The following is a 12,304-nucleotide window of genomic DNA, read 5'->3' as shown; positions in this document are numbered from 1 at the left end:
TTAAAAACACACTGAAGTTTCATTTTCTTCCACACTATTTCCAGATTTTTTAAGGTGGCTACAACAATACTAGGACATTTCAACTCTTTTTTTGGACAGTCATTCTCTGAGACATAGAGTTTTTAAACCTCCTGTAATTAGAACATATTTGGGTAATTTCCATTAATAAATGGATCAAAATGCAGAATGCTGGGCTGCCATCACTAGACTTTGTCATTCCTCTAACTTAAGTCATTTCATACATCTTTCGAAGATCAAAAGAAGGAGAATTCTAAACATGGAGACTTCTGGTAGGGCAGGGCACAGCCATTTAACAACTTCTTTCAACAAGCCAGAGATGGCAGAATTCTCTTTGAAGTGGCAGCCCCGTTGGCCTTTGAAGTCCCTTGTCAATTGCAGAATGGCTGTGGTGGGGTTTGTTTTGTAACCGGCTGTCACCATGAAGGCAGACATGATGTATTTCCAGCAGTCTCACTTCGGGGTCTGTCAAGTGACTGATTTCATAACCAGTCACCATAACAAAGGGGAATCAAACTCCTTGACAGCAGAGCAAGAGTCTACAATTAAACCTACTAGGTTCCTCTTGACAGAATTTGATTTAAAGACTGAACTGATTACACAATGGCAAAGAGAAAATGATTGTGAACTTAACTGTCATATCTCTTAGGTACCTGAAACATTAAAAATATATTTTCCATATGCCTACCAATATCATGTTCCATAATAACATCTTACATTTTAAAAATGAAGTATCTTTGAACAACAGTATCTACAATCTGTGCATTGACCAAACACGATGAACTTCTGCAGAAACCAGTAAACTGCTTTACAAGCACAGTTTATGTTACCAACTTAACACTATATATTTTTCGTAAGACAGAATGCTTCTACACAGTTCTGAATAACGTTTGTGTCTGTAACTGCTTTGGACTGCTTAGCTACTCATTTCAAGAATCTCTCACAGAAATCAGTTTAAGACTTATAAGACCAAGCAAAGAAAATGAATTTAGGATATGTTAAGAAGAGATTTCTGTAAACCATCAAATGTAACCCATTACAGCACTATATGAAATGAACCAGTCTTAATAATATTATGAACCTATTTCCAAGTCTGGGAAAGATGAGGTAAATCTTGAAAAACCTAACGTCAAATTTACCAGTGATGATCAGAAGCATCAGTCCCACTAAAAGGAAATAACGTAGGATCAAAAAGATTTTCAAACTATTCTAATCAGTTTATATCTACTCTGCAGAATGTTTTGAATTATTACATGTTTTCATAAACATGGGGGCCTGGTATTTCAGAGTGGAAGGCTCACTGCTACATAAGACTTTCAGCTAGTTCCCACCAGCTAAGAGGTCAACAACAGTGGGCCTAGAATTTCGCACATTCACTTTTTGAGACATATAAGCTCTCTGTTTTCCCAGTGAAGGACAGGTCAGGGATAATAATGATTTCTAAATTTTATTTTTCCACTCTGGCTACCATTCTTTAAAATCAAGCACAAAAAATGTAAATAACTTTCACATAAATATCTGTTCTAATTCTTTAAATCTACAATTCTGACACCTTTAAGTTCTTCTGTTCAGATGAAGAAGTACTTTATCAAATCCAGTGGAAAAGCAGTTGCAACAAAGAAAACATTTCAAAACACTGTTTAGGTAAGTATAAAAATATGATAAAATTATCATTAAATCCTAAGTTGTTTAGTAAGTATAGTGATGCTGCAAACATTAAGTCAGAACAAATTTCATTTATTCGATCATAATTTAATTACTTAGTAAATATTCATTGAATGCCACTGTGTACCAGGCACAATGGTAGACATTGAGGATACAACAGTAAATAAGACACAGCTCCTGCCCTCAAGGAGCTTTCATTCTAGGAGACAAAATGGAGACAGTCTCTTGAAGCAATAGGTAGTAAACACGTAATAATAATGCAGTGTTATTAAGAAAAAAAACAGGACTAAGTACAAGTGCAGTTGAAAAACGAGAGGCCGGGCACAGTGGCTCATGCCAGTAATCCCAGCATTTGGGAGGCTGAGGTGGGCAGATCACCTGAGGTCAGGAGTTCGAGACCAGCCTGGTCAACATGGCGAAACCCCATCTCTACTAAAAATAACAAAAAACTAACTGGGTGTGGTGGCAGGCGCCTGTAATCCCAGCTACTTGGGAGGCTGAGGCAGGGATAATTGCTTGAACCCGGGAGGCGGAGGTTGCAGTGAGCCGAGATCATGCCACTGCACTCCAGCCTGGGCAACAGAGTGAGACTCCATCTCAAACAAAAAGAAAAACAAAAACATGAGAGAGACATGTAACTCAGACTTGGAAGGTCAGAAAAGGTTTTATGGAAGAAGTAGGATTTTTCCAGACAAGGGAAGAAGGTAAGGTTGAAGGGACTGCTTCACTCAGAAGGAACGTGTAATTTAAGACATGTAAGCCATTCTTTACTCTTCTGAAAAAGGACCCAACAAGAACTGGCACTTGTTTTCGACCTAGAAAATATTACATATATCTGAGAATCTGTTGTTTAACAACTGAATAATATTACAAAGAAATTATGTATCACAGTGACTGGCAGACAGTAGGTAATCAGTAAGTGTCAGTAAATCTACAAGAATTGTAGTTTGTATTAAGAATAAAAGGTACTCTGCCTTCTGACACAAGTGGAAGCCTCAGACCCTCACCAGAAGCAGATGCGGGCATCATGCTTCTTGTGCAGTCTGTAGAACCATGGCCAAATAAACCCCTTTTCTTTATAAATTACCCAGCCTCAGGTAATTCCTTTATAGCAACACTAAATGGAATAAGACAACCATCCACTTAAAGATCCTCATGAGAAAAAGCGTAGAAATCAACCTTGCCACTTCCCTCTCCTCTCCCTCATCATCAACATGCAATCGACCAGCAAATCTTGCTGAGTCTATCTCCAAATAGACCTCTCCATCTCCTTTGCCATCACCCTACGTGTCCTTGGATTGTATGTCTTCCTAACATGTCCTCAGCCCTTTCTACCCTTACTCCCCTATTTATTCTTCATATAACTGCTGGAATACTCTTTATTTTTGAGATGGCGCAATCTCGACTCACTGCCTCTTGGGCTCAAGTGATTCTCCTGCCTCAGCCTCCTGAGTAGCTGAGACTATAGGTGTGTGCCACCACGCCCAGCTAATTTTGGTATTTTTAGTAGAGACGAGGTTTCACCATGTTGGCCAGGCTGGTCTTGAACTCCTGACCTCAGGTGATCGACCTGCCTCAGCCTCCCAAAGTGCTGGGATTACAGGCATGAGCCACTGTGCCCAGCCTGCAACACTCTTTTTAAAACAGGAAATAAGTCTTACCACTCTTCGGCTTAAAATTACTTAAAAGATAACCACCGTGGTTAAGATAAAACCTAAAATCATTAACGTGACTATCCTATATATTCTGGTTTCTGCCTACCTCTCCAGTTTCATGCCACACCATCCATTCATTCACTCATTTATTCAATCACTCGCCTACTATCCACAGAGCTACTGGCTCACTTTGACTTAGTACACTCCATGAACTCTGGTTTTCTTTTGATTTCCGGACTATGCCAAGCTATTTCCATCATTAGGGTCTCCACACATGTGGTTCCTGCTGAAGTAAACTATCTGCCATTCTTAATTTCACTAATTCCTACTTACTTTTCATTTTCATTTCTCAATTTAAATATCAATGTGTTAAGAGATGCCCTCCAGCTAGGCACGGTGGCTCACACCTGTAATCCCAGCACCTTGGGAGGTCAAGGCCGGCGGATCACAAGTTCAGGAGTTCGAGACCAGCCTGAACAACATGGTGGAATCCCGTCTCTACTAAAAATACAAACATTAGCCGGGTGTGGTGGTGCATGCCTGTAATCCCAGCCACTTGGGAGGCTGAGGCAGGAGAATTGCTTGAACCGGGGAGATGGAGGTTACAGCAAGCCGAGATCGCACCACTGCACTCCAGCCTGGGCAACAGAGCAAGACTCCGTCTCAATAAATAAATAAATAAATAAATAAATAAATAAATAAAAAATAAAACAAAATAGAAGAGATGCTTTCCCTGACCATTCACTCTAAATGAGGTCTCCTGTTATACACTTTTATAAAATACTATACTTTTTTTATTTGCATGGATCAAATTTTAAAGTATATGTTTATTTCTGTGATCAATCTCCCCCACTAACATATAAGCTCCATGAGGAAAAGGACCATACTCATTTGGTTCAGTAAAGGAATCTCAGTTTCTAGGAGGATCTCGGTAAACAATGAATGAATAGTGAAATGAATGGATGACAGATAAACTTTTAACAATGCTGGGGTGGCGTGCTCTCACTATGGACATCTAATGTAGATGACTCTCATTTCTGTAACTATTCTACTCCTTTTTCCTCCACTAATTCCATCACTCATGTCATAACTTTAAGCATCTACATGATGCTACTACATGAATATGGAAGAAAACACTCATATGCAATTATAATATCCCTTGAAAGTGATCTAGTCTTCCACCATTATTTCTTAAAGGAAAAATTACTTTCGACAAACATGGTTTTAGGTCACAAATGTTTTTCCAAAAACAAAAATTTAAAAAATGACCAACAACTATATCAGAAAATGCTTGTATTTGAATATCCTAGTATCACAACTCTGTCAGGCTTAGGAGGAAAAACTAACTAGTATCTACTAACTATGTATATGTAGATAGATAGATATCCATGTATCTATCTGTCTGTCCATCCATCGGACTGTCTGACCGACCATCCATCCATCTATCCATCAATCCATCCATCCACCCATCTGTCCAACATACTATAGAGTTGAATTGTCCAATATAGTAGCCACTAGCCAGATATGGCCATTAAAATTTACTTAAAATTAAATAAAAGCAAAATATCAGTTTTTCAGGTGCTCTAGCCACATTTTAAGTGTTCAACAGAAATGTGGCTAGAGGCTACCATCTTGGTAGAACAGACATATAACATTACCACTGTTTTAGAAAGTTCTATTTGACAGTGCTGCTATAGACTACAGAGGTTTCAGAAGCCAATAAGCACTTGTGAAGAAAAATGTATACTTACAATATTCACTTTATGCCAAAAAAGTAACTTTTGTTTAGATTTCAAGTCCTTCTAATATTGAATAGTATTTAGAAACCATATCTGACCACTACAAGTGAGCATTGCTACTAAGAAGATGATTTGTTTTCTAGGTATTTGCAGTACATAGGAAATGCATGTGTGACCGTGTGTTTAAGAGAAAAAAGTCATAAATTTAAACAAATGTTTCCAATTCCAATTTAAGATTACAGAGACTAAACCCTTAAAACATTTTTACAGTTTTAAAATTTCCGTATCTTCTTGCTTCTAGGAATCAGATCTAAGGATAATGTTCTAAAACCAATACTTTGTTTTAAATAATGCTAAGAAAGTATTTTCCCCCTCCCTCCCTTCCTTCTGGAAACTATAGAACATCTGGCTTAGTAAAACTGAAAGACAGTATTAGAACTGGATTTTATAGCATATATTTCTAGCAGTTTACTAAAGCTACTCAAGCTTTTTTTTTTTTTTTTTAGATGGAGTCTCACTCTATCACTGAGGCTGGAGTACAGTGGCATGATCTCGGCTCACTGCAACCTCTGCTGCCCTGGTTCAAGCAATTCTCCTGCCTCAGCCTCCCAATTCTAGAACATGAGACCAGATTGAGGAGAGGACAAGAATTTCCTTGAGTCACAGTATTAAAACTTGACATATGTAAATTAGAATTTAACAGTAAGTTTGTCACTGCTGGTGCTGAATCAACCAGACAGGGTCTAGAAATACGACATTTCTCTGGGGCCTTCAACCAGCCGGTGAGAGCAGTGCCTCCCCTTGGAACCACAGAGGGCAGTGGTGGTGACAACAGAAGTACCAATAGTGGTAGATGTTTACTATGGGTTTACTATGTGTCAGAATCTGTTAAAGGTGCTTTATACAGATATCATCTCTTTAATGTGGCAGATGTAATAACTATTTCTTTTACTGCTCAGGGAACTGACCCACAAGTAACTTGCCCAAGATCATAATTTGTAAGTGGTGGAAGCCTAATTCCAACCAAGGCTTCTAACTCCAGAGTCCACTTTCTTCGCCATTATGGAATATAGCTTCCCTAAGGTTCTGGAATGATCTTTTGAACTGGAAAACCACAGTATAAAAGTTTCTGTACCTAACTATCACTTCTGCCTTTCTCAGACTCGACTTCCCTCACATTCAGTAAGCCTACTTTCAGCTTTGTAAGATTACAAAGAAGTCCTCTCAGATGAGATGAGCAAGCCTGGGGGAAAATCTGATTTGAAGGTAAGAATCAAAAGATTGAACTTAGTTTCTGGTTGAGATATCAAGGAAATATTGGTGTAAAGATATGAAATGGGATGTTGTCTATTTCATAAGTTTGGATCTCAGAAGAGAAAACTGGGCTAAAAATATAAATTGTGCACGCACACAGTCCCAGCTATGTGGAAAGGTAGCTTGAGCCCAGGAGTTCGAGGCCACAGTGTGCTATAATCATGCCTGTAAATAGCTACTATAGTCCAGCCTGGACAACATATCGACAACTCATCTCTAAATAAATAATAAAAATATCTGATGTGATAACAATTCTAAAACTGACGATAATGTAGCTACCATTTCTTTAATACCATGTCTTGCTTCTTGTCCTCAAACAAATTTTTCCCTCAGGCTTTCTCATCTCAAAAATTGTACCACTATTCTCCCAGTTGGCCAACCAGAAATCCAATGGCCATCTTTGTTTTCTCTTCTATCCTTTATCCATACATGTAATTCACCAAATCCTTTTAGCTCTATTTCCAAAAGACATATTAAATCCATCTGTTTCTCTTTATCTCCACTGTCACTGTGGAATCTCTTCAGCAATTGCCTGATCTGCCCAACCTCTTGCATAGACCAAGAGTCTCTCTACACGTTTTTGCTTGTTTACCTCCTAAAAGAGTTTATACAACTATGATTTTTAAAATGTATTTTTTATACTTCTTTTTTTCTGCTCACAAACATACTGAGACAGAATGATTTTAACCTGATATATAAATTTTTTACATCGAAAGTTTAAAGAGTCGCAAAGATTTAATTTCTTGGGTATTAAAGACTGTTTTTTAAAAAAGCATCATTTTTTTAAAGAAAAGGAAGTATCCAATAAAATACAAATACCATACTTGATATCCATCATCATCTATTCAAAAACTGTAAGGACAAATTATTATTTACATTTTCCTTTTTCTCTTTATGTTCTCTTTATGTTATGTTTCCATTCTACTTCTCCTTAGAATTTTATACTAATGTAATTTACTCTGTGCTAGACGGCTTGTACGGATCCTTTCTTGTACTTTTCTCAGTAAAAATATTTATATACATGTAAATCTGATATTTTAATATTTTCCTGTGGTCATAACCCTTAAGAATTCTTGTGGACTGAGTTATCATTAGAATCACTAGTTATATAGTATCAATCAAAACCAATATATATATATTCAATATTATAAGAAAATAATTATTAAACATGAATACATTTTAATTAAAATGTATCTTATTAAACATATTTATCTTAATGAGATTAATGGGGCTTTTATACTTTTATTAGTTTAGATATCCCTTGTTAATATTACTATTAATAGAAAGATAAAAGTTCAGGCCGGGCACAGTGGCTCACGTCTGTAATCCCAGCACTTTGGGAGGCAGAGGTGGGCGGGTCACCTGAGGTCAGGAGTTTGAGACCAGCCTGGCCAACATGATGAAACCTCGTCTCTAATAAAAATGCAAAAAAATTAGCCAGGCGTGGTGGTGGGTACCTTTAGTCCCAACTGCTTGGGAGGCTGAGGCATGAGAACCGCTTGAACCCGGGAGGTGGAGGTTGCAGTGAGCCAAGATCCCACCACTGCACTCCAGTGTGGGTGAAGAAGTGAGACTCCATCTCAAAAAAAAAAAAAAAAAAAAAAAAAGGAAGATAAGGGTTCAGCATCAATTCTATTGGTATGTTTCACTTTTACAGATGTAAGCACTAAGAAAGTCTCATCATATAAATGGATAGGAATGGAAGGAGTTTTGTTGTAGCAATATAACTCTTTGCATTCTTTCAGAATTACATGCCCCAAACCAGATAGTAACCCATCATCGAAAATTATTTATAATAATCTACCAACTGGCAACTTAATTAGGTTTTATTTCAATTCTGCTGAAAACAACCTGAGGGACTCATCCATTATCTTAACACCAATACGCTGAATTGTCCCTTTGTTAACATTCCAGAGTTTTTTCGCCTCTGAGGAACAGAGGATAGTAAGAGTCAGGAGAGTTGTAAAGTGAGGGGTGCAGAACCGTGAAGGGGAAAATGAGAAAGGAGAATCTGCACACCTTAGGTGCCTTTTGAGCAGATTCATTTCAGGGATACATTTGTTTAGAGGCTGAGAGCCTGGTCCACATGCCTTTTGGGAAAGTGTTCATGCACTTTCAGGTGTGTGCATACCTCAGTTAGAAGACGTCCAGCCTAGGCTACTTTAATAGCCCATCTGATCCTCCCCCTTCCAATCTTACCCCCTTCTAATTCACCCTCCGACGCCCAGAACAATCTTTTAAAAACATCAATCAGATGATCACGCCCTTTTTAAAACTCTTCAATGACTTCCATCCCTCTTACGAAGCACAAACTTCTGCCATGGCTTATATAAAAGGCCCTGCATAGCTTGCACTGTTCTTGCCCGCCAGTCCTATTAGTCTTCCTTAGACATGTTCAGCTCTTCTCCACCTTATTACCATTCTAATTGCTGCTTCTGTCCCACTTGCCACATGGTAAGCTTCTTCTTAGCCTTCAAGTCTCAGGACAAAGCTACTTTCACAGAGGACTCTCTCTGAGCACTTCATCTAAGATAGCTGCCAACCCTCCAACTTCCAAGAAATTACTGTGTATTTCTGAAAACCTGTTCCTTTGTCATAACTAGTAATTAAATGTTATCTGTTGGGTTAGTGTCTGTGTCCCTATCTGAACTGTAAGGTCTCAGGCAAGAAACTACACCTACTTTATCAGTAAGTATTATCCAGGACTACCATAGCACCCACTGAATAAATTATAAAGATCTGTTGAATGAATGAATGAGCAAGTAAACTAATAATAAATATTGTTCTTTGCTTCAAAGGTTCTCTACTTCCTTGAACATAAGCTTGAACATGCTTCATTCAGCATGATCTGACTGTGCACACCTGTACAAAGGATCTCTCTTACTGTCTCATCTTTTTCTCTTTTTTACATAGTTCTTGCCATTCCTATTTACACTCAACTGTAGCTACTAACCACAACTTGGTTTCCTAGACGCTTCCAGCTTTCACCTCTGTTCCCTCTACAGGGAATACGTTGAACATCTTTCACTTCTTTGCCTAATTCTTTCTTTCTTGTTTTTTTTTTATACGGAGTCTCGCTCTGTTGCCCAGGCTGGAGCGCAGTGGCACGATCCCACCTCACTGCAAACTCTGCCTCCCAGGTTCACGCCATTCTCCTGCCTCAGCCTCCCGAGTAGCTGGGGCTACAGGCGCCCGCCACCACGCCTGGCTAATTTTTTGTATTTTTAGTAGAGATGGGGTTTCACCGTTGTTAGCCAGGATGGTCTCGATCTCCTGACCTCAAGTGATCAGCCCATCTTGGCCTCCCAAAGTGCTGGGATTACAGGTGTGAGCCACCATGCCCGGCCTAGATTTGAAATCTTCAATCACATTCTCATAATGGGAGCTGGGATTATAACCTTCACTTGTTAAAGCTATTTCTTCCATTCACATTTCCCATCTGTAGTTATTCTTCCTAATGAAAAGTCAAAAGCAAGAGTATGGAGATCTTAAAAGATGCAGGATATATATAAAACGAGCACCACAAACTGCCACAGCAGCACTCCAGCAAGGCCCTCCGAGGCTGAAACATGCTTATCTGGGATTCAAGTGCATGGTTTCCATGTCCTTCATACTCACTGTGAACCTTGACTTGTTACAACCTTAACTCTTCTCTTCAATGAGGCAGGATATGAAATGAATAAACTATTAGCTATTTGAAATTAACATTTTTCAGTCAGAAATGTTTGTGTCTTTTTTTTTTTTTTTTTCGGCCGGGCACAGTGGCTCACGCCTGTAATCCCAGCACTTTGGGAGGCCGGGGTGGGTGGATCACCTGAGGTCAGGAGTTCGAGACCAGCCTGGCCAACATGGTGAAACCCCAACTTTACTAAAAATACAAAAATTAGCCGGGCATGCTGGCAGGCGCCTGTAATCCTAGCTACTCGGGAGGCTGAGGCAGGAGAATCACTTGAATCCGGGAGGCGGAGGTTGCAGTGAGCTGAGATCGCACCATCGCACTCCAGTCTGGGGGACAAGAGTGAGACTTCGTCTCAAAAAATAAATAAATAAAATAGAATTAAAAAAAAAAAAGAAATGTTCATGTTTTTTCTTTCCGTTTTTCTTCCCAGGGTTGTGCCCAGTCTTGTAGCAGACAGACAAGCTCCATTTCATCTAGTCCAATATATTAGCACATGCTACATAAATATGTATGGGATCAGACTTAAGTTATTAATGCAGAGACTTCTGTGTTAACATGAGTCAATTCTCATACAACTTTATTTCAATTCTTATTTAAGAAAGAGTAGACAAGGCATTTATCTAAGAACAGGGCACTGAAAGGCACTCATTCTGCAAAATGTTCAATTCTCCCTCAGTTTTGCTAATAACGTTGGTCTTTCTTTATATACTTGACACAAAAGAAACCATATCCTTGTATCTAATACCGCTATGAAGGAACTCCTTGGGACTTCTCCTCTATGAAGTGTTTTTGAAACCCTATAAACATACAATATATATAGTTTACCTAAACTATACTGGTTGTGTTTTACCTTTTGGTTAACCAGCAGCATTGCTTGGAACTGTATAAAATAGCAGACCTGTTTTTCAGCATTGGTCCTGGCTGATTCCTCTTGTGCTAGCACCATTTCCCGCTCTGCAGTTATCTGTACACTTTCTCTTAGTGCTTCTTCCAGCTCTTCAATCCTGTCATCCTTCTTACGGAGACTGTCCTAGAAAATGATGGAAGACTAGGTGAAGTAGATTAATTACTTAACCCAGGGAGAGTCTATTGATTAAGAAAGGGCTGTTTGCTTATTAAATGTTCTTCCCATCAGAAGCAAATCCAGGTCAACAAGATACTGTCACAGACGACACAATAAAGAAGGCAAGGAAAGAAAAGAAGTAAAGGAGGCTGAAGAAGTGTATTATTAAGAGCAAAGGGTCAAGTTAGTCAAGCAAGATAAATGTGAGGAATTTGCTCTCTGTAACAGAGAGAATAAAACTGTGTTAGACAGCAGAGGTGGCAAGGGCTTGATTAATTAAAAGCACAAAGTTGTTTCTGAACTACTCTCTAAGCATAAAGCCAGCTTTGATGAGATAGTAATTAGACTGAATATCAAAACATTCTCCTTTCCTGCAGTTAAGCCCAGATGAAAAAAGTGCAGTAAACGGCATGATCTTTCACATTATATTCTTCATAGACGATTGTTGGCAAACAATTTCTTAAAAGACATTAAAAAGCAAGTGATGCATCCTAATATTTCAAGAATGTATGGTTTTCTCATAATCTCATAGGAGAAAACCAAAAATGACAACTGGATATAAGTGACCGGTCTGGCTAAGAATGAGCAATTTTATTAGCCAACCAAGCAATTCCCAGCCCTGATGTTCTACACAAGTTTAAAACACAGCTTCTGGAGAGGTGAATGTTGATCTATCAGAAAGTCAAACAAAATCCTACAGAACGTTGAGTTCATGTAAGATAGGCGAGATCTTAAGAAGACAACACGAAGAAGAGTTCACGTGGGATGGAGAACTGGAGTCATCAGGTTATTATAAGCACTTCCTTCTTTAACTTCTTATGAAACTAGAGAATTAAGAATAAAGTGCTTCCTTTTAAAAATACATAAAACAAAAGAACAAGATTTGCTAAACCATTCTCTAATTTTCAGAATACTCATATCAGGAAAAGATATCCAAGAATTTTTTATTTTATCTAAGAAACTCAATGATACCACAGCCCACTTTTGTAAGTCCTTTTTGACAACTTCACCTTCAAAAATCTAGAACTTGAAATCTTTCAAAGGTAAAAGTCAGATTTTTCTCCCCACTTTGGAAGGACAGCATCTGTTATTTAACATTCTTCTTAATAAACAGTTGATAAATCTTTTGCTCTCTCATTTTTCTAAATTTTAAAAAATGAGGGCCGGGCGC

At 38.4% G+C, this 12,304-nt stretch overlaps 1 protein-coding gene across 10 annotated transcripts in view; it reads right to left on the bottom strand.

Annotated features, from left to right (window-relative positions):
• ERC1 (ELKS/RAB6-interacting/CAST family member 1) overlaps positions 1-12,304 on the bottom strand; it is a 481,205-nt gene that overhangs the window by 222,471 nt on the left and 246,430 nt on the right. For 7 of the 10 annotated variants that reach the window (XR_009214662.1, XR_009214663.1, XM_058443362.1 and 4 more), the window contains one exon: positions 10,969-11,100. The exons of the other annotated variants lie outside the window; for them this stretch is intronic. Coding sequence is in view for 5 of the 7 variants with exons in the window: in XM_058443362.1 (XP_058299345.1) it covers positions 10,969-11,100 (132 nt within the window). In the remaining 2 variants the exon portion in view is untranslated. The remainder of the gene's footprint in view (positions 1-10,968; positions 11,101-12,304) is intronic. 10 annotated transcript variants of the gene reach the window in all.

This window comes from Hylobates moloch, unplaced genomic scaffold (assembly GCF_009828535.3).
Source record: "Hylobates moloch isolate HMO894 unplaced genomic scaffold, HMol_V3 SCAFFOLD_8, whole genome shotgun sequence".
Lineage (NCBI taxonomy): Eukaryota > Metazoa > Chordata > Mammalia > Primates > Hylobatidae > Hylobates > Hylobates moloch.
The sequence above is the reverse complement of the archived record's forward strand: the minus strand, read 5'-3'. Positions and strand labels throughout refer to the sequence as shown.